We start from the raw sequence: 17,865 nt of genomic DNA, 5'->3' as shown, positions 1-17,865 counted from the left end.
GATACTAGTGCTGCCAGTTTAGCTGTCAACTGAAGAATGAGGAGGGGGAGGGGTTGAGGAGAGAGGTAAGCCTGCAAGGCCAGCACCTAGTTTCCCGATTTCCAGACCCTGGTAAGTGGCAAAGCCTTCCCTATTCTCCACTGCTGTCTCTACTGCTACTTCAGACAGCCACTGTGAGCCCCGCGGAAGAAGCCACCAATTTGTTTGTGATTTAGACGAGTTTCTGGCCATGTCCAGGCCTGAGTGTCTCCAGTGGTGGGCTGACCGGGTTGGAATAGAAAATGATGCACATCCCTTCCAGGACTGGCGCTCGGATAAGCTAAGACTCCATGATCGAGGAATGTCTGACCAGGCCATTCCAGAGCTATTCCATCGAATTCCAAGCAGCCCCCCTCCCTCCTTTCCCCAGTCTGGGCCAGGGCGGAGGCTAGAGCCAGAGGGCCCAGTCGGCCTGGGCTTCCCGCCCGGGGGCGGAGCCGCCGCTGGACGCCCCGCCCCTCCACCTGGGGCTCGGCCCCGGCAGATGTTACAACTTTTTCTCATTCTCTCCCGCGGTGTCCCCCACAGACCCGCCCAACCCGTGCCTCCCTCCCCTTCTCCTCTGGGGTCCTGCCCACCTCCCTAAGGGGAGCCGACAGTTCTCCCGACTCCGGGCGGGGCGAGAGGCCGGGCAGGGGGCTGGAGGGTCGGGAGGAGGAGAGAGGGAAAGCAGAGGCGAGAGAAATTAGGAGGCGGGAGAAATCAAGGGCTAGAACGAAGAGGGGAGTCAGAGAATGGTCGAGAGCACTTTTTGGAAGCCGCCACACCGTGTCTCAGGCTGGCCTGGCTGAACTAGGGGAGAGGGACACGAGCGGCGCAGGGCGGGCGCTGGGGCGGCGGGAGACTGCTGGTCGCGGGCCTGACCTCCTCAGAGCGCCCCGCTGCGGCCGCGCAGGTTTGGCCTCATCGTCCAGCCAGTCCCGGACCGGCCGCTGGGTCGCCCCCCGGGGACGCTGAGCGCTCTAGCAGCGTCCGGGCCAGTCGGCCGGCGGGCGTGCGGGCCGTGCGCCCTGGGCGCGCGAGGCGGTGCGGCCCTGGGAGCGCTGCGCGCCGGGACGCACGGGCCGGCATGGCGATGCAAGCCCTCACCGGCTTCTCTCTAGTCAGCCTGCTCGGCTTCGGCTACCTGTCCTGGGACTGGGCCAAGCCGAGCTTGGTGGCCGACGCGCCCGCGGAGGCTGGCGTGGAGCACCCCTCGGCTGCTCCACCGCAGCCTCCCCACATCATATTCATCCTCACCGACGACCAGGGCTACCACGACGTGGGCTATCATGGCTCAGATATCGAAACCCCCACCCTGGACCGCCTGGCAGCCGAGGGTGTCAAGTTGGAGAATTATTATATCCAGCCCATCTGCACGCCTTCACGGAGCCAACTTCTCACCGGCAGGTAAGCATGACCCAAGCCACTGATGCCGGTCCAAGCCCCAAATAAACCCAGCTGTAGGTTTCACTTTGTACTGACATTTACACCACTGGGAGCTGGGAAGCCCCGGCTCACAGCCAATTCTGTCTCCAGTTGACTGTGTGATCATTAGTAAAGACCTTTGCCCTTTCCGGGCCTCGGTTTCCCTACCTGTACACTGAATGGGTTGGATCATCTTTGGGGATCTTCTCCCTCTGATGTTCTAGGACATTCAGACTCCACACCATGTGAAGGAGACATCTGATCATCTCTTTGTTAGAGGAACATGGAAGCCTCTGACATCTAGGTTTGAATGTTGCTTCTGTTAATATTTACATACCCTGAGGCCCTGAGCAGGGTATGTAACTTCTCTAAGCCTCAGTTTTCTTGTCCATAAAATGGGGTGAAGAACAGTTTTTAATCTTGAAAAAGAGTGGTGAGGATGGAACCAGTTGCATATAGGCTGCTTGCTTATCAATAAATGGCAGCCTCTATGTTACTGGAAGGTTTAGGGCCTCCAAATTGTTTAATGATGACATTGGGAGGAAGCCAAGGAATGGATAGGTGGAGGAGAAAGGCACACACAGGATGCCTGACCTGTGTAGCCTTAGGCTAGTTACTTCATTTCTCAAAGCCTCTGTTTTTTCATCTGTAAAATCCTCCCAAGTTGGCTGGGAGCCCCAAGGAGACGTGCTGCTTTCTCCATAAGGAGTTGTCCACAGGCAAGGTGGTAGGATTACAGGATTAATAGAGCAGGGAAACAGGAGGTGGGTGTGTGGAAGGCAAACTCTGGCCACTTAGGAGAAAATCCTTTGGCAAGGCTGAAGTTAATCCTCCTTGGATGGGGTCCAAGGCGTGCTTTCTCCCAAATTCCATCCAGAAGCCACTAGCATGATCTCAGAAACCAGAGCCATAGTCTTCCTGTTTCCTGGATGGGAGAAACTGAGTCACAGAATCAGGGAGGGCCAAACTCCGTGCCTGTGCCCAGCTTCGGGATGGGTAGGAGAGAAGGCTGAGAAGCCAGGTGCTTAGAGGGGCCCTGGAGCTGGGAATCAAATAGGTGCCTTTTCTTTCTTCAACCTGGCACTTAGCATTTAGCTCTAGGAACTGAGAGAGAGAATCGGAAAGAGGAAGGGGCATGAGTGTATGAGTTGGGGGTGAGGGCTGACAGTAAAGACCCAATGTTAGCCGGCTTCCAGAAGAGGGAGGAGGAATCTGCATTCCTAAGAGTGATGCACAAGTTAGCATTTCTCTCCGAGAGATGACTTTTGGTTTAAGCAGGGGAATGAGCAGCATGCAGGGCAGCGTTCCAGCCCTGCCACCTCTCCACCCCCCCACCCGCATCTGCAAAGTTAGCTGAGCATGGCTGGGCAGTGTCTGCCCTCCGCCCCCTGCAGCTAGCTGGCTCCATCTGACTGATGCTGACTACTCTCATTAGTGTTTGTTAGTGCATCCAGCCGTGTTTGGTAAAGCTGGAGAGAGCCAGTTTCCCATGTTACTCACTTACAGACAGACTAGTGACTCTTAGCTGGCCCACCCACTTTATCAAGCAGGGTTCTATGGTGTCCAGCCTCTGCGAAAAAGAGGCCTGCTACCACTCGGGGCCCTTGGGTACTTCTTGTATCAAATCTAATCGTTCATTAGCTTAACCCAGGGTCTGCAGAGGCCACATCACTGATAGATTTTGAGTGTGAGACCTGGGCTCAAAGCTCAGCGCTCCTGCTTGCCAGCCGTCTTGAACTTGGGCCTGTTGCTGCACTCTTGGGAGCCTCAGTTTTATCATCAGTGGAATGGAGGTAATAACAGTCTTCACTGTAGGTTACTTAGGCAAAGTAAGTGAAATAGTGTGTGCAGCCTATAGTGTTAAAAATGGCAGTAGTAGCTAATAATAGCTGACAACCAAAACAGCTTTACGATAAGGAAACCAAAACAGAAAAATGCACCCCAGTGACCAGCTTAGAGGTATCAGGAATTTAGGTCATGACTGGCTTAACTTGGATGCCTGGGAGTGAGAAAAAGGTGTGCGGTTCTAATACACTTGTGAAGTTCCAGGCTTCTCACTTAGTCTGGGGCTTGTAAGCTTGAGTGAAGGCGACACTCTAAGCAGATAACATGGACACCTTGACCACAGAAGAAGAAATGGGATAGAAATGAATAAATGGGGAATGAAGAGTTCTGCTCACTGTTTGCTCCTGCCTGAGGGTGTTAGCCTGTGAGTGACCTGGATCTCAGGGCCACATAAACTTGCAGGCAGGCACCTGAGAACTGGTCTCATAACATTTGGGAGCTGGAAGGTTTTTACATGTGTCCCATTCCAACCAGCTCACTCCTCACATGAGCTAACTGGGGCCTCCATGGGGGAAAGAAGTGGCGGCCTAATTTACCAGAAAAGGGTCTGTGTTTGGGGACTCTGATTGGCTTTATGTTCAAATCCTGGCTCTGCTCCTGACCACTGAGTGAACTTAAACGAAGTCTTCCCTTCCTCTGAACCTTAATTTCTTTTTAAGTTGAGATGAATAAACTAGAAAATGATTTGAGTCCCTCTGGTTCTAAAATCCTTTGAGTGTCATTCTTCATTCATTCATTTCATAAGTAATTAAGTGTCCTTGAAACATCTCCGGAGCACTAGGAATACAAAGAGGAATAAGGGGCAGTCTCATTAAATATCACTGGGCCCAAGAACATGTATGTACAGCCAAGTAGAATCCTATGGCTAAGCTGAACCAGTGAAGGTTTGTACTTAATGCTGTAAGAACCCAACAGCAAAAGTGGCCCATTCTTTGAGTGAGAATGTTTATAGTGATGGTAACATTTGGGCTGGACTTTTAAGAGTGAATAGGAGTTTTCTTAGGAGAGTAGGAGTTGCTCTAGACCCCATAACAAGTTAGGGGGCTTAGAATGTAGGGACTCTGAAATCTGGAGTCAAACTGTTGGGGATACAAATCCCAATTCTAATTACTAATTGTGTGACTCGCTGGTTAAATGATTTAATTTACTGAGCCTCCGTTTTCTTATTTGGGACATGAAAATAATAATGATAGGCACCCCCTAGGTTAAAGTGAGGATTTAGTAAGATAATTCCTATAAAGGGCATAGCACCGCAATACTGAGCATACAACAAGTGCTTGGCACCAGCCTTTGTTATTGTTGTTATCATGATTAGCTTGGGTTCAACTCTTAACTCCCCAACTTCCTAGCTGTGTGATACTGCTTGAGTGGCTTAACCTCTCTGGGCTCCAACCTCCTCATCTGTAAGATGACAACCTGCTTCAGTTGATTTTGAGGGTTCAGTGAGCTAATGCATTTGAAGTGCTGGGCAAATTTGATAACAGCTACTGGGCTTCCCTGGTAGCTCATCTGGTAAAGAATCCTCCTGCAATGCAGGAGACCCTGGTTCAGTTCCTGGGTTGGGAAGATCCCCTGGAGAAGGGATAGGCTACTCGTCCCAGTATTGTTGGGCTTCCCTGGTGGCTCAATTGGTAAAGAATCTGCCTGAAATGTGAGAGACCTGGGTTCGATTCCTGGGTTTGGAAGATCCCCTGGAGGAGGGCATGGCAACCCATTCCAGTATTCTTGCCTGGAGAATCCCCACGGACAGAGGAGCCTGGCAGGCTACAGTCCATGGGGTTGCAAAGAGCCAGACATGACTGAGCGACTAAGCACAGCACAGCACTGGTTACTTTACTGTTCTTGCCAGTAGTGCTGGCACCTGAGCCCACCTCGGAGTGAGTGTTGGAGGTTGGGGAGCCAGAACAGTGGTTTCTGCCTCACCAGTGATTTCTGTGTCCTCCCCTCTTCCTGCCAGATACCAGATCCACACAGGACTTCAGCACTCCATCATCCGCCCTCGGCAGCCCAACTGCCTGCCCCTGGACCAGGTGACACTGCCCCAGAAGCTTCAGGAGCTGGGCTATTCTACCCATATGGTGGGCAAGTGGCACCTGGGCTTCTACCGGAAGGAGTGCCTGCCCACGCGCCGGGGCTTTGACACCTTCCTGGGCTCGCTCACAGGCAACGTGGACTACTACACCTATGACAACTGTGACGGCCCAGGGGTGTGCGGCTTCGACCTGCACGAGGGTGAGAATGTGGCCTGGGGGCTCAGCGGCCAGTACTCCACTCTGCTCTACGCCCAGCGCGTCAGCCACATCCTAGCCAGCCACAGCCCCCGGCAGCCCCTCTTCCTCTACGTGGCCTTCCAGGCGGTCCACACGCCTCTGCAGTCCCCGCGCGAGTACCTGTACCGCTACCGCACCATGGGCAATGTGGCGCGGAGGAAGTACGCGGCCATGGTGACCTGCATGGATGAGGCCGTGCGCAACATCACCTGGGCCCTCAAGCGCCATGGTTTCTACAACAACAGCGTCATCATCTTCTCCAGTGACAACGGCGGCCAGACCTTCTCGGGGGGCAGCAACTGGCCGCTGCGAGGACGCAAGGGCACTTACTGGGAAGGGGGTGTGCGGGGCCTGGGCTTTGTCCACAGCCCCCTGCTCAAGAGAAAGCGACGGACAAGCCGGGCACTGGTGCACATCACTGACTGGTACCCAACCCTGGTGGCTCTGGCAGGGGGCACTGCCTCGGCAGCTGATGGGCTGGACGGTTATGATGTGTGGCCAGCCATCAGCGAGGGCCGAGCCTCACCACGCACGGAGATTCTGCACAACATTGACCCACTCTACAACCATGCACGGCACGGCTCCCTGGAGGGCGGCTTCGGCATTTGGAATACCGCTGTGCAGGCCGCCATCCGCGTGGGCGAGTGGAAGCTGCTGACAGGAGACCCCGGCTATGGTGACTGGATCCCTCCCCAGACGCTGGCCGCCTTCCCTGGCAGTTGGTGGAACCTGGAGAGGATGGCCAGTGCCCGCCAGGCCGTGTGGCTGTTCAACATCAGTGCTGACCCCTACGAACGGGAGGACCTCGCTGGCCAGCGGCCGGATGTGGTCCGAGCCCTGCTGGCCCGCTTGGTGGACTATAACCGCACAGCTATCCCCGTGCGATACCCAGCTGAGAATCCCCGGGCCCATCCTGACTTTAATGGGGGTGCATGGGGGCCTTGGGCCAGTGATGAGGAAGAAGAAGAAGAAGAGGAGGAAGGCAGGGCTCAAAGCCAGTCCAGGGGGCGACGCAAGAAAAAATGCAAGATTTGCAAGCTGAGATCCTTTTTCCGTAAACTCAACACCAGACTGATGTCCCATCGGATCTGATGGGTGGGGCTGAGATACTTTCCCATGCAAGCTGGCCCTGTTCCTCACCAGGGAGGGGCTTCCAGTCAAGTCCTCCTCCTCAGGGAAATGGAGGCCATACAGTCTCTCAGTTGAAGGGTGGGTAGCTTGGTTTGGGGCTTGGGGGAGAATAAACAAGACTGGGATGCCCGGGGTCCCAGTCGTGCCTCTCTGTTGACTTGGTCTGTGACCTTGGGTGACCTGCATGAGCTCTCTGAGCCTCATTTCCCTCATCTGGAGAATGAGCTCTAATGACTTTGTCACTCTGTGGTGTGGATCTGGTGCCTGAGACCACGGTGAAGTTCCCACCGACTTTGTCACCGCCTAGCTCACTTAAGGCCTTGCTCTTGAACCCTGAACCTTTGTGGTACTTCCTGGGTGAGGGGCCACCCAGAGGCAGCTCCAGGCCTGGACCCGAGCTGCGGCATCATGATCTTGACCTCTGTCTGAAGCCATGCCCTGAGTACTGAGGTTGGAGGTGCAGGGACCTGGGACCTTCCTGGCTCCTCACGAGACCTGGGTCAGTCCTGGGGACAGACTGGTGGTGGTGAGCTCCCCTTCCTGGGAGGGAAGGGGAGGACTGGGCCTGGCTCTTAGCTGCTGCAGGATCTAAAGGAGTGGAAGCAACTGTGCAAAGAGCCCCGCACCAACCGTCAGAGCATCGGGGTTCTGCTCTGACCTTGGGCCCAGTCCTCTTTCCTGGGCCTCGAATTCCACACCTGCACAAGGGAATTTTAGCCCTGGCTCTGCCTACCTCACAGGCCTGTAGAGAACCGGCCGCAGTAATGGTTGTAGAGGAAGCCATGAACTTGATTAAAAGGCAGGAACACAGAAGCAAGGGCTGCAGTGCTGTTGTGAGCTGGTGTGGGTGTGTGCACGTGTGTCCTGGGCCAGGTGTGAGCTCACCATTGTCCTGGGTATTGTCCAGGGGACAAAACATATGGGTTTTGGCCCAGGCCTGCCCCAGATCCTCTGTGTGGCCTCGGACCCCCTCTGGACCTCACTGTCCCTGTGTACAGCGAATGAACTGAGAACCCTCCCCCTAGGTGTTCTGGGCACCACTGGGCGTGTGTGTATGTTGGGGGACACGGGCTGGGCGGTGGGGAGGAGGGCGTGGGGGTTTCAGGGCTCGCTGGCTGGGTAGCGGCCTCTATCTGCACACTGCGTTCTGCATATCTCCCTTTAGCTTCCAGTCCGTGCAGTGTGTGTAGGCGAAAGCCCTGCTGTGAATTTTGAAAATAGTTATTTTTGTCTCTGGCAAAGGAGGCCTGTTAGGACTCGTCAGCATGTGGATGAGCGGGACGGGTGGGGTGGGGTGGGGTGGGGTGGGTGCGGTGCAGTGAGCGGGGTTCAAGACTTGGTGGCAGGCTGGCAGGCCTACTGCAGTGTGGCTGAGCCCAGGAGTGATGGTCCGGCTGCGGCTGCACAGTGGAGGTGACCTCCATGTTCTGGGCCCCTTCCCCCCAGCCCTGCTCTCGTTTCCCTATTCTGGCTTCCCTCAACCAGAACCCTTCTCTGTCTCCAGATTGTCAGTGCCTGGGTCGTGATGAGTCAGGGGCCACGACCAGCTGAGGCCTCTGGGTTCCAGCCACCCTCAGCGTTTCCGCCTGTTCTGGAGGGGAACTCTGCAGTCCCAGGTCCAGCATTCCCCAGGGCTGGCTCATCTGTGGTCTGCCACTTACCTGAGATATCGCGGCTCTGCAGGACCCTTGTCCCAGTTGTGTGGGCTGGGCCCTTCCAGAGTGGCATGGAGCCAGGACTCCCCTGCTGCCCCAGGCTCATACCAGCTGAGCAGAGGCCTCTCGTGTGTGCTGAGTTGTCTCTGTCTGAGCAGCCCCGCCTCCAGCTTCAACCAGCCCTACTTCTCTGCCTTTGGGGGCCACAAGTGCAGGACCATAAAAGGCCTATTTCTACTTGTTCCTAGGCATCAAGGCATCCCCTCTGTGGCCCACTGGGCCCTAAACATGTAGGCCCCACCCGGGACGGGGGCTTGGGGCTGGTGCCCACTCCTGCTGCCCTGAGAAGGAGGACCAATCTTATCTTCAACCCAGCCTAGAGCTCATCAGCCTCAGTCTCCTGCCCAACCCAGAAACCAGCAAACAGGCCAGGAGCCCCACTCAAGTTCAGCCTGTGACCCTGTCCATGGCCCAGCAGACCCCAAGCCTACCTAACCAGGGTGCTGGTAGCTGACTGGGGCCTGGGACTGGTGGAGGGTCTCAGGATAAGGAGGAACTCAGGGCTCAGGGCAATGTGATGAGAGGCTCAACCTGCTTGCCATGGCTTCTGCTCTGCCCAGCAAGGAGCATGTTGCCCAGTCCCCTTCCTCCTACTCCCTATGGCTCCTATCTTCCCCTGCAGCCAGGGCACCTGGGTCTGGATTCTGTGCCAGGCCTCTGAATGGCATTCCCAGGCAGATTCTTGCAGCACCTGTGGCAGGGAGGGGTAGAAGGGTGGGCAGACCAGAGGCAGCTCTGGCCCCTGGTCATAGATCTGGGGGGAGTGGGGCCCAGAGATGCCAGACAGTTCCCCTCTTTTCCCCTTGACTGGACCAAACAGCCACAGATCTGCCAGCCAGGTGGGTCAGAGCCAGGGGCGGCCCTGTCCGAGCTGCGCTCTGTCTGTGGCGTCTTGGGCAGGGATGACCAGGCCCCTGGGAGCCAGGAGAGAACCCCAACCTGGCTGGAGGAGCAGGGCTCTGGGCACATCCCCTGCTGGGCCTTGGCTCCATGTCCTCCTTTCTGTTGGTGCCTATTGGGCACCCTGGGACCTAGGCAAGTAGCCCTGACTGCAGGAAAGAGAGGGGCAGAGGAGGATAAGGGAAGGAGCACTGTGGTGGGAGTCAGGTGTTCGGGATTGTCATCCTGACAGCTCCTGACTTCGGCGACTGCATGAAGGCGGCTTCCTCTCTCTGGGCCTTAGTCCCCTGTCTATAAAGGGATGGGGCTGACTCTGGGCCTGTCCTGCCCTAGTGAAGTCCTACAAACAGGGCAGGGGTGCTGAAGTCAAACAGATCCTCGACTAGTAGGTCTTGCCACATCTCTGCAAAGCAGGCGATGATTGTACCAATCTCATGGACATTTGTTGTGAGGTATAAAAATAGTGCAATATGTAAAGTGCTTAGCACAGGGCTTGGCTCTAAAGTGGAAAGAACTATTTTTCATGTCCTTGGAGTCAGTGAAGGAACATCTTGTCTTTACATTTCTCAGGAAGAAACGGAGGTCTCAGTGGGAAAGAACTGCCATAAGCACTCACTGCCAACAGCAGGACTAGAACTTGGGTCCTCAAGCCGCAGGTTGTGCTGTGCAAACCTGGGCCCAGTAGCTGTTGTCCTCTGTCTCTTGGTTCCCTGCTTCCCTCTCCCCTGCAAGGAGTGCCACCTCTGTGGGACACCTCAAGGCACAGGGCCTGACCCCTGCCTCCTCTCCCTTCTGTGTGCGAGGCTGGCATTACTCACTGCAGTTAACGAACCAGATCACTCTCCACCCAGACCCTCTGTAGGCTCATTGCTGTCTTGGCCCACTTTCCACTGATTCTGCCCCCATGCTCACTGCCCTTAATGGGACAGGCCTCACGGGGACCATGTGGATGGCACGTTTTCTATGGTGCCTGCCCAGGCCTTGCAGGACCCTGAGGCACTCGGGCATGTGCATGTGAGCTCGTGTAGGGGCTCTGGAAGGTGCACATGAGTCAGCTGTCACCCACTGCTGTGACCCAGGAATTTGGCCCTGCTCCCTATGTACAGCCTGTGTTCCTGTTCCCTACCCTAGCGTGTAGGAGCCAAGCTCAGCACCCTCCAGAGCATCCACCCCTGGCCACCAGGCTGTGGCAAGCAGGCCTGCTCTTGTGTACTGCATGCAAGTTGCAGCTGGGGGAGCGCACATGCGGGCTCTCCTGCCTGCCGCTTCCCTGGGGAATGGGGAGTCTGGCAGAAACAGTCCCCCTGATGCAATCAATCTTGTGCGCTCAGCACCACGCAGGCAGGGCTGGCTCCTCGCTGTCCGCCACCACTGGGCACAGCTACCAGCCTCTCAGGCACAGGGGAAGCAGTGAATTAGCAGTCGTGCCTCCTCAGCAGGGTGGTTGTTACAGTCAAGATGGGGGTTGCCTGTCTGAGGCAGTGCCCACACCCATGTTTGAGGCCTTTGAAAGTTCGGAGGTGTGTTTGTGTGTGTGTGTATAACAAGGAGTTGCCAAGGAGACCTTTTCCTCTTCTCCATTTTCTTCCTCCCTCTCCATCCTCTCCAGTCATCTCTGCAGCATCAGGACCCTACAGCCTGGGTCCTGCCCATCCCCTAGGACCGTGTGCACAGGGTCCAGGCCAGCACAGGGAGGAAGAAACCGAATGAAACTGACAGAAAGAGAGGAAGGGAGACAGAAACTTGGAAAAGGGATAAAAAGGAAGAGGAAAGACAGGGATACCTGAGAAGGAAGGGCTCAAGGGGAGCAAGGAAGGAGTGAGGAGAAGGGAGAGGCTCACGTCAGCTCGAAGCCAAGCTGGACTATCACCTCCTTTATTCAGAACATTAGACCCTCATTAATACAACCTCAGGGCACAATTCCCTTTTGTCCTGTTTGTTAATTTCTAAAGCAGCATTGTAAGTTAGTACCTGACATGCTGGGCCTGTTCTCCTGCCCCAGTCCTTTGTTCTGCAGGAATGCTGCAAACCAGGACAGGCAAGGTGATGTCCAAACCTGAGCTCAGCTCCAGTGGGAACTCAGAGAATGGCACCTGGAGTGATGTGTGATGTGTTCTTCCATGATTCAGAGGGAGCAGTATGAAGAGGGAGTGACTTTTGAATTTCTTCCTAAGAATCATTTCCCATCTTTTGAGCATTTACAGCATGTCAGACACTGTGCTCATCTCATTTAATCCTTAGAACAGCCTTGGAGCTGGGGAATGTTAGCTCTATTTTGCAGATTAAGAAATCAAGGCACAGAGAAGCTAGGCTACTCATCCCCAGTCACAGCCTGTAGGTCATGGAGTCACTCTAACCACTGCCCAACGCTGCCTCTCCTCTCCTCTGGGCAATGACTCAGGTGCCCTCGGTGGTCGCTAAGGATGGTTCCAGTGCTTTCACGTGTGGAAGCAGTCTCCTCCTGGGGATAGGCTAGCAGGTCTGGGATACAGGGGTGGTGGTGCAGCCTTTCTTCAGCTCACCTGCGATCGATTCTAGCCTTTAGATGTATGTTCTGTGCCCTGCCCGCTACCCACCAGCTGTGCAGCCCCTGAGCAAAGGCCTCTCTTCTCTGCCTCTGAATTGCAACGTTGGCGGCAAAGCGGGAAGCATATTGTGCACAGAAACAAAACTGAGTGGTTTTTCCTTTTTCTGAAGGTGGTAATGGTGCAATTAGTGGCTAAGCCATTTATCCCCTCCTCCCTGACTCTCCTCCCCTCCTTCCCCTCTGCCTCCCTCCTGTTTCTCTCCTGGGAAGAAGTGGCTGCATCAGAGTCAACTCCATCATTCTCTCCCACTCCTGACTCGCCCAGGAAGAGGGACAGAACTGGAGAGTACCCAGATTTCCTCAGGGGTCCTAGGGGACCTAGGGTTGTATAGTCAGGGGTCTGCTGGGGTTGGGGATTACCAACAAGCAGATAATTGTGTCTACTAAGTGAGGTGACCAGTAAGGCGATTTGGAGATTCTGAAGGAGGGCTGGGCTAGAAACCCAAGAGAGTTGGGATCCTGGATCCTTTTATTGTGTGGTCATTGTGGGCAAGTGCTGGCGTGGAGGGCTGCAAAGGGAGCTTGAATGGAGGAGGTGGATGTGAGGGTCCGAGATTCTGAGTTCAAGCTGCAGTGATGGCAGTAGTCATTGTTTCACTTTAGATCTTCTTTCTGCCGCTTCTAGAAACTAAAAAGAGGCCTCATGTTTACATATTTCATAAAGGCCTCCACAGCTCTCAGCCTACTCTGTCTTCACAGCCTTCCTTTCCAGTGGCAGCTAAAAGGAGTGAGAGGCTCAGAGAGGGGCTGTGACTTATCCAGCATCACACAGTCAATATATGTTAAGACTGGAATTGAATTCAGATCTTTAAATGCCAGTTCCTTTTCTTCTTAACCCCCCAGGTCTTGGGGTGAGATCTTGGGGCCATAGATGTGGTTACCGCCCTGAAAAGTTGAAATTGGCAGGGAATGTGCCCACAAAATTTGGGAATGAGAATTTTAGGGCAGGTCCATGGCCACTCCCCTCCAAGCCAGGCCATGCTCCCCTCCCCACTGCTGCTTCCGCCTTTTTCACCTTGACGTGGAGCACAAGCAGAAACTGGGACATGAGACCCAGGAGACCAGATCTCTATGGCCCCTGCGGGGGCCTGGGCTAAGAGCGTGGCTAAGGAAGAGACCTCCGGAGGGGACCTGAGGGACAGCAGACTGTCATTGCTGAGAGGGGCTGGGATGAGTGGGCTGCCAGGGATGTTCCCTCCAGAACCCCAATAGCTCCTCTGCACTTCTGCCCCTATCTAGAGTGCCAGTGTGATGGACAAGGTGGCAAAGAACAGAGAGAGAGAGAGCGAAATAAGAAAGACAGAGGCAGAGGCAAAAAAAAATTAGAAGGGAGCAGAGAGATAGTTACAGACGCTATAGTGATCTACTGAGAGAGAGATCCCAATGAATTAGCCATCGTTTCCCTGTAAACCTTAGAACCTGGCAGTTGCCAGGGCAACGGGGCAATACCTGTCTCTCCAGAGGAGATGAAGTTGCCAGGGTAACTGCTTCCTGTCTTTTCTGGGGACCATCCGGAACATGGCACCCACTGGCCGTTACCATGGTAACTGCCTTTTTGCCCCACTTAATCCCATCCTGTCTGTTACAAGGGCCCCACAGTTAGAAGTGGGGGTGGTGGGAAGACTGAAGATCACTTGTGGACTAAGTTTCTCTTCCCTTTCTGCCAGCCCCTCCCTAAGTCCATCACCTTGAGGGTGCTGGGTCCACCCACCCCAGGCCCACACAGGCCTGCAGTATTGTGTGTGGTAGGGCCAGGGCATCCGGGAGCAGGTTTTGCAGTGGAAGGCAGGCAGGTGTTGGGGAGGCAGTTACCGGGGCAACGGGAACAGGGCGTTTCGGAGGTGGTTGCCATGGGGACCTGGATGCTGACGAAGGCTCGCGAGGCTGTGAGCAGCCACAGTGCTCTGCTCAGAAGCCCGGGGCTCGTCAGTCAAGCCGGTTCTCAGTTCGCACTTGGCAGCACGGGCAGGCGAGTGGCCCCTAGTTCTGGGAGCAGCAGTGCTCCGGTCCTGGTCCTACAGCCCCAAGCCTCGCCTGCCCACCCAGCGCCAGGATGGCCACCATCACCTGCACCCGCTTCACGGAAGAGTACCAGCTCTTCGAGGAACTAGGAAAGTGAGTTGCAGCTCAGAGAGTCCTGGAGGGCTCAGGGGGCTCATCGTCATGGGTTGGGGGGCACCTGCACTGCTTCCCGTGCACACAGGAAGGGAGACAATGTGCTTGGAGGTGCTTGCATGTGCAGAGTGCCTAGAGTTGGGCACAGGCATGTTTGCCAAGATGTGCCAAGGCTAGCTGCGTGAGTGTGTGTGTAGAGGTGAAGGGTTGACAGTGCGTGGCAGTGTCTGTGCATGCAAACACACACACACACACACACACACACACACACACAACTGCACATGACCTGGGCACACACAGATTCTTAGAAATTCAGGATTTAAAAGGGTTTTTTCCCAGTCAGCTGAGTCCAAGGCTGGAATCCTCTGTTGGGTTTTTTTCTTGAGGTGGCCATCTGGCCTCAACTTGGTTACTTCTGGTGACAGAGAGCTCATCATCTCCTGGGTAGTTCCTCCTGCCTTTAGGCACCTACAGCAGCTGTGTGGATTGGCCGACTTCTCTTTATAAGCACAGCCCCTCCCCACCTTCCCCCTGCCAGCTCTGCCAAGGGTGAGAGCAATGGTACAGCAGGGGTTAATAACTGAGCCACTGTTGAGACTTCTTGGGTGTTGGGAGGAGGGGAGAGACAGTCAGTGAGCTGTGGGAGGGGGGATTCTGCTAAGGCAGGGGCTAGTGATGTGAGGGTGCACCAGCTCTTGTCCCTCGGCAAAGTTGTCCAGCCTCAGAGCTCATTTCCTGCCTTTGATGACTGGTGTGGAGAGAAAGATGGGAGGAGGTGGGGGAGGGAGAGGAGAGCCCCTTGGGATAGCCCCATGGATTGTGGAGTGTCCAGGGAGCACTCCCAGGTGCCGCCAGCTAGGTTTGTGAAGCAACTGGAGATAGATCCACAGTAGGGGTACAGTTCGGAGGCAGAGTTTGCCCTATGGGCAATGCAGCTCCAGTGCCCTGGGTGGCCCCTGACATAGTAGCAGGAGTGCAGGGGAGAGGCACCCTGTAAGCAGGTGTGTGCTGCTGTAAGGTCTGAATATGCACACGCAAATGTGCATTTTGATGTGTGTTGTTGTGTAAGCACTGACTCTGTGGTACACTTGCGTGCACTGAAAAGGTGTGCAAGTGTTCATGTGTATGTGCCCTGGGGGAAGGTACTGGTGTGTGCTTTATGTGGAAGTCCTGAAAATGCAAGTGTGCCCTGCAGGGGTGGATGGATGCAAGCGGCACAAGGAGGTCCGTTGGCTGATTTGCATGAGAACGAAGGTGCATACATGCGTCACTTATGTACACATGGTTGGAGCTGTGTGCATATCAGCTGTATGTAAATATGTCTGTGTAAGGATGCGCAGGTGGGACTTGGGCTGGCTGGTGTCCCTGTGAGGTCTGGATATGGACATCTGTGTGGACCGGGGTCCATACCCATGGGAAGGTTTATGTGTGTGTGTTTGAGGCCTGGGCCCATGGGCTCGGGTGGGAGTGTGGCTGCTGAAGGCATGTGCGAGCTCAGGCTGGTGTCTGCATATGTGTGGGAGGTGGGCCCATGACTGTGTACAAGAAGGCTGCCCGCACACACACATGGACACACACACTTGCACACCAGGCTATCCTGATACCTATAGGCATACACCAGACCCTTGTACAGAAACATACCCATGTGCAGACGTGTACTCACTCCTGTCTGCAGACTTCCTGTCTTTCTGAGTGTGTTTTTGTCCTGGGGGTGGGGTGTGGACAGCAGGAATGAAATGTTTGGAGCTGCTCTGGAGGACCCAGGCTGTCTGCCGCACTTGTGCAGGGACCCCTTCTCAGCTGGGTTCCGGCATCCACGGGAGCCAAGGATTCCCTGATCAGCTGGGCGCTGCCTTTCAGGGTGCGACCAAGGCTCAGTTCTGGGAGGACTGCGTCACAGAGTGCAGTGAAATGGAGTTGAGATGTGACTCAGGCGCTTATAAAACTGCTGTTTTGCCCTAAGAGGAGATGGATATCATGAAGACTGGGTGGTCTGGTGGTGACTTGGCAGGGAGTGCCTTCTTGAGCCTTCTTGGCTCCACAGTCTGCCAGGGCTCTTGCAGGGATCAGGGCATGGGCAGAATTTCTGGAGCCCTTTTGTGACCATGGCAGAAAGACTGAGGGTGGCAGGCATGGCCAGCCTAATCTGATCAATTTCCTTCCACAATTACCAGTGCTCTTAACCTTTTTAAGGTCACATATTCCTCCAGGAATCTGATGAAAGTCTATCTTCCCTAGAAAAATGCTTGAACCTACGAAACAATGCGGGCAAGGTCAGGACTCGCCAGATGTCAGGAAGCCTAAGGATGGGGCCTGAGGATGCTTGTATTGGAAAAAAAGGAGATGAGGTGCTACCCCTCTGATGCCTGGGTTTAAAAGGCCAGGCTGCATCACTGGGGAGGCAGGGCTTTCCTGATTCACTCAAAGCTCCAATCCAAATGACCAGGTAGTGGCAGCACCCAGCACAGGGCACAAGGCCCGGACCTTACCACCCATAGCGCTATGACACTGGGCTGGCCATGGCATCTGTTTCCCACAACCTGTAACCTGGAGATAAAGAGGGACTGGGAGGATGGAGTGAGATGGTTCTCATGAAGACACAGTGATGCCTGTGGTACCCTGAGATCACCACTGCCCTCAAATGGGGGCTGGCACCTGCCAGGGCTTTGCTTTTTGACAGGAGTTTGCCCAGCTTGGCAGAAAGGGTTGACTGAGCCCTGCCCCTAACCCACCGGGCTGGCTGGGATGGGACAGGCTCCTCTTCTGTCAGGATGAGCAGCGCAGATGCCTACAGGGACCATCCTTCAAGGGGTGACCCAAGGCCCTGGCCAGCCAGGACACTGCTGTTACCACCTGGAAGCTGAGCTCCCATTTCTAGGAACCCACTTCAGATCACCAGCATGATGACTGCCAGAGGCAGCTAGGCTGGCCCTCCAAGGGGCCATGGGGGCCTTTGACCTCCTTTTGCAGGGCCCTGGCCTCCCAGCTGCAGAGAAGGACAGGAGGAGGACACGAGCCTCTTGAGGGATTCCTGGCGCCCTGCCCAGGGTCCTGACTGCAGGCCTTCGAGGACCCTAGGGTAGGGCTGGCTGAGGATGTCAGAGGAGGGGCTCCTGCCCCGCCTAGGGGGCAGCCAGCTGAGGGGGTTGAGGGGTTGGGGTCAGAATTAATGCTCTAGGGCCTCTTGATGCTCCTGGATGGAGGTCCCACTGCAGTATATGATTCACATAAGCCAGGAACTTGATTCCAGTTTCCCTAGAGGGTTGGGGTGGGGCTGTCTCTGGGAACCCAGAGACTAGCTCACTTCCTCCTTCCTTGACCCATCCAGTCCTCCTTCCTCCCATGGGAGAGGCAAACAGAAGCACAGACCTTAGGAGCACAGAGGCTTGTTTGGAGGCAGGAGGCAGGTTGCAGCACCCCCAGCTCCAGGGTCAGAGTGGGCCTGGGCGCTAGGGTCAGAGCTCCCTGCAGACCCAACCTTCTGGAAGACCAGGACCCGGGGTGGGTGGGGCAGTGGGGAGAGGAAGGGGTGAATTCCAGGAGATAGAGAAGGAGGATGCCTCCTCTAGCCCTTGACATTCTCCGGGCTTTGAATCCCAGTCCCAGGAGAGGTTAGTTAGGGAGGCAGAATTACCCTGCAGCCTGTGTAATCACTGGGCTGTACAGAGAGAGCCTGGGAAGGAGATTTTACTTGAAAGGGGGAGGGAGAAGGGAGGGAGGCTGGAGAGAACACACAACCCAGTCTTTTCTCTTTAGAAAAGGATCTGAAATTGACTCAAGGGTGGTGTTGGAGCTGGGGAAAGGGTTGCAGGGGCCAGCAAGACTGCCCGAAGGAGAGGGAAGAGCTGGCTCTGGA

The 17,865-nt window shown here is 55.3% G+C and overlaps 2 protein-coding genes across 2 annotated transcripts in view; both read left to right on the top strand.

Annotated features, from left to right (window-relative positions):
* Nucleotides 1–514: 514 nt before the first annotated feature.
* ARSI (arylsulfatase family member I) lies at nt 515–7,724 on the top strand. The gene is made up of 2 exons (XM_005901060.2): nt 515–1,428; nt 5,249–7,724. Exons 1-2 carry the CDS (start codon nt 1,109–1,111, stop codon nt 6,651–6,653), a joined length of 1,725 nt encoding a protein of 574 aa, XP_005901122.2. The 5' UTR covers nt 515–1,108; the 3' UTR covers nt 6,654–7,724.
* Nucleotides 7,725–13,947: 6,223 nt separating this feature from the next.
* CAMK2A (calcium/calmodulin dependent protein kinase II alpha) overlaps nt 13,948–17,865 on the top strand; it is a 65,793-nt gene continuing 61,875 nt past the window's right edge. Inside the window, exon 1 of the mRNA XM_070374757.1 lies at nt 13,948–14,009. Within this exon, the coding sequence (XP_070230858.1) occupies nt 13,948–14,009 (62 nt within the window). The remainder of the gene's footprint in view (nt 14,010–17,865) is intronic.

The sequence above is a fragment of the Bos mutus genome, chromosome 7, assembly GCF_027580195.1.
Source record: "Bos mutus isolate GX-2022 chromosome 7, NWIPB_WYAK_1.1, whole genome shotgun sequence".
Taxonomy (NCBI): domain Eukaryota; kingdom Metazoa; phylum Chordata; class Mammalia; order Artiodactyla; family Bovidae; genus Bos; species Bos mutus.
This window is presented reverse-complemented; position numbering and strand designations above follow the sequence as displayed.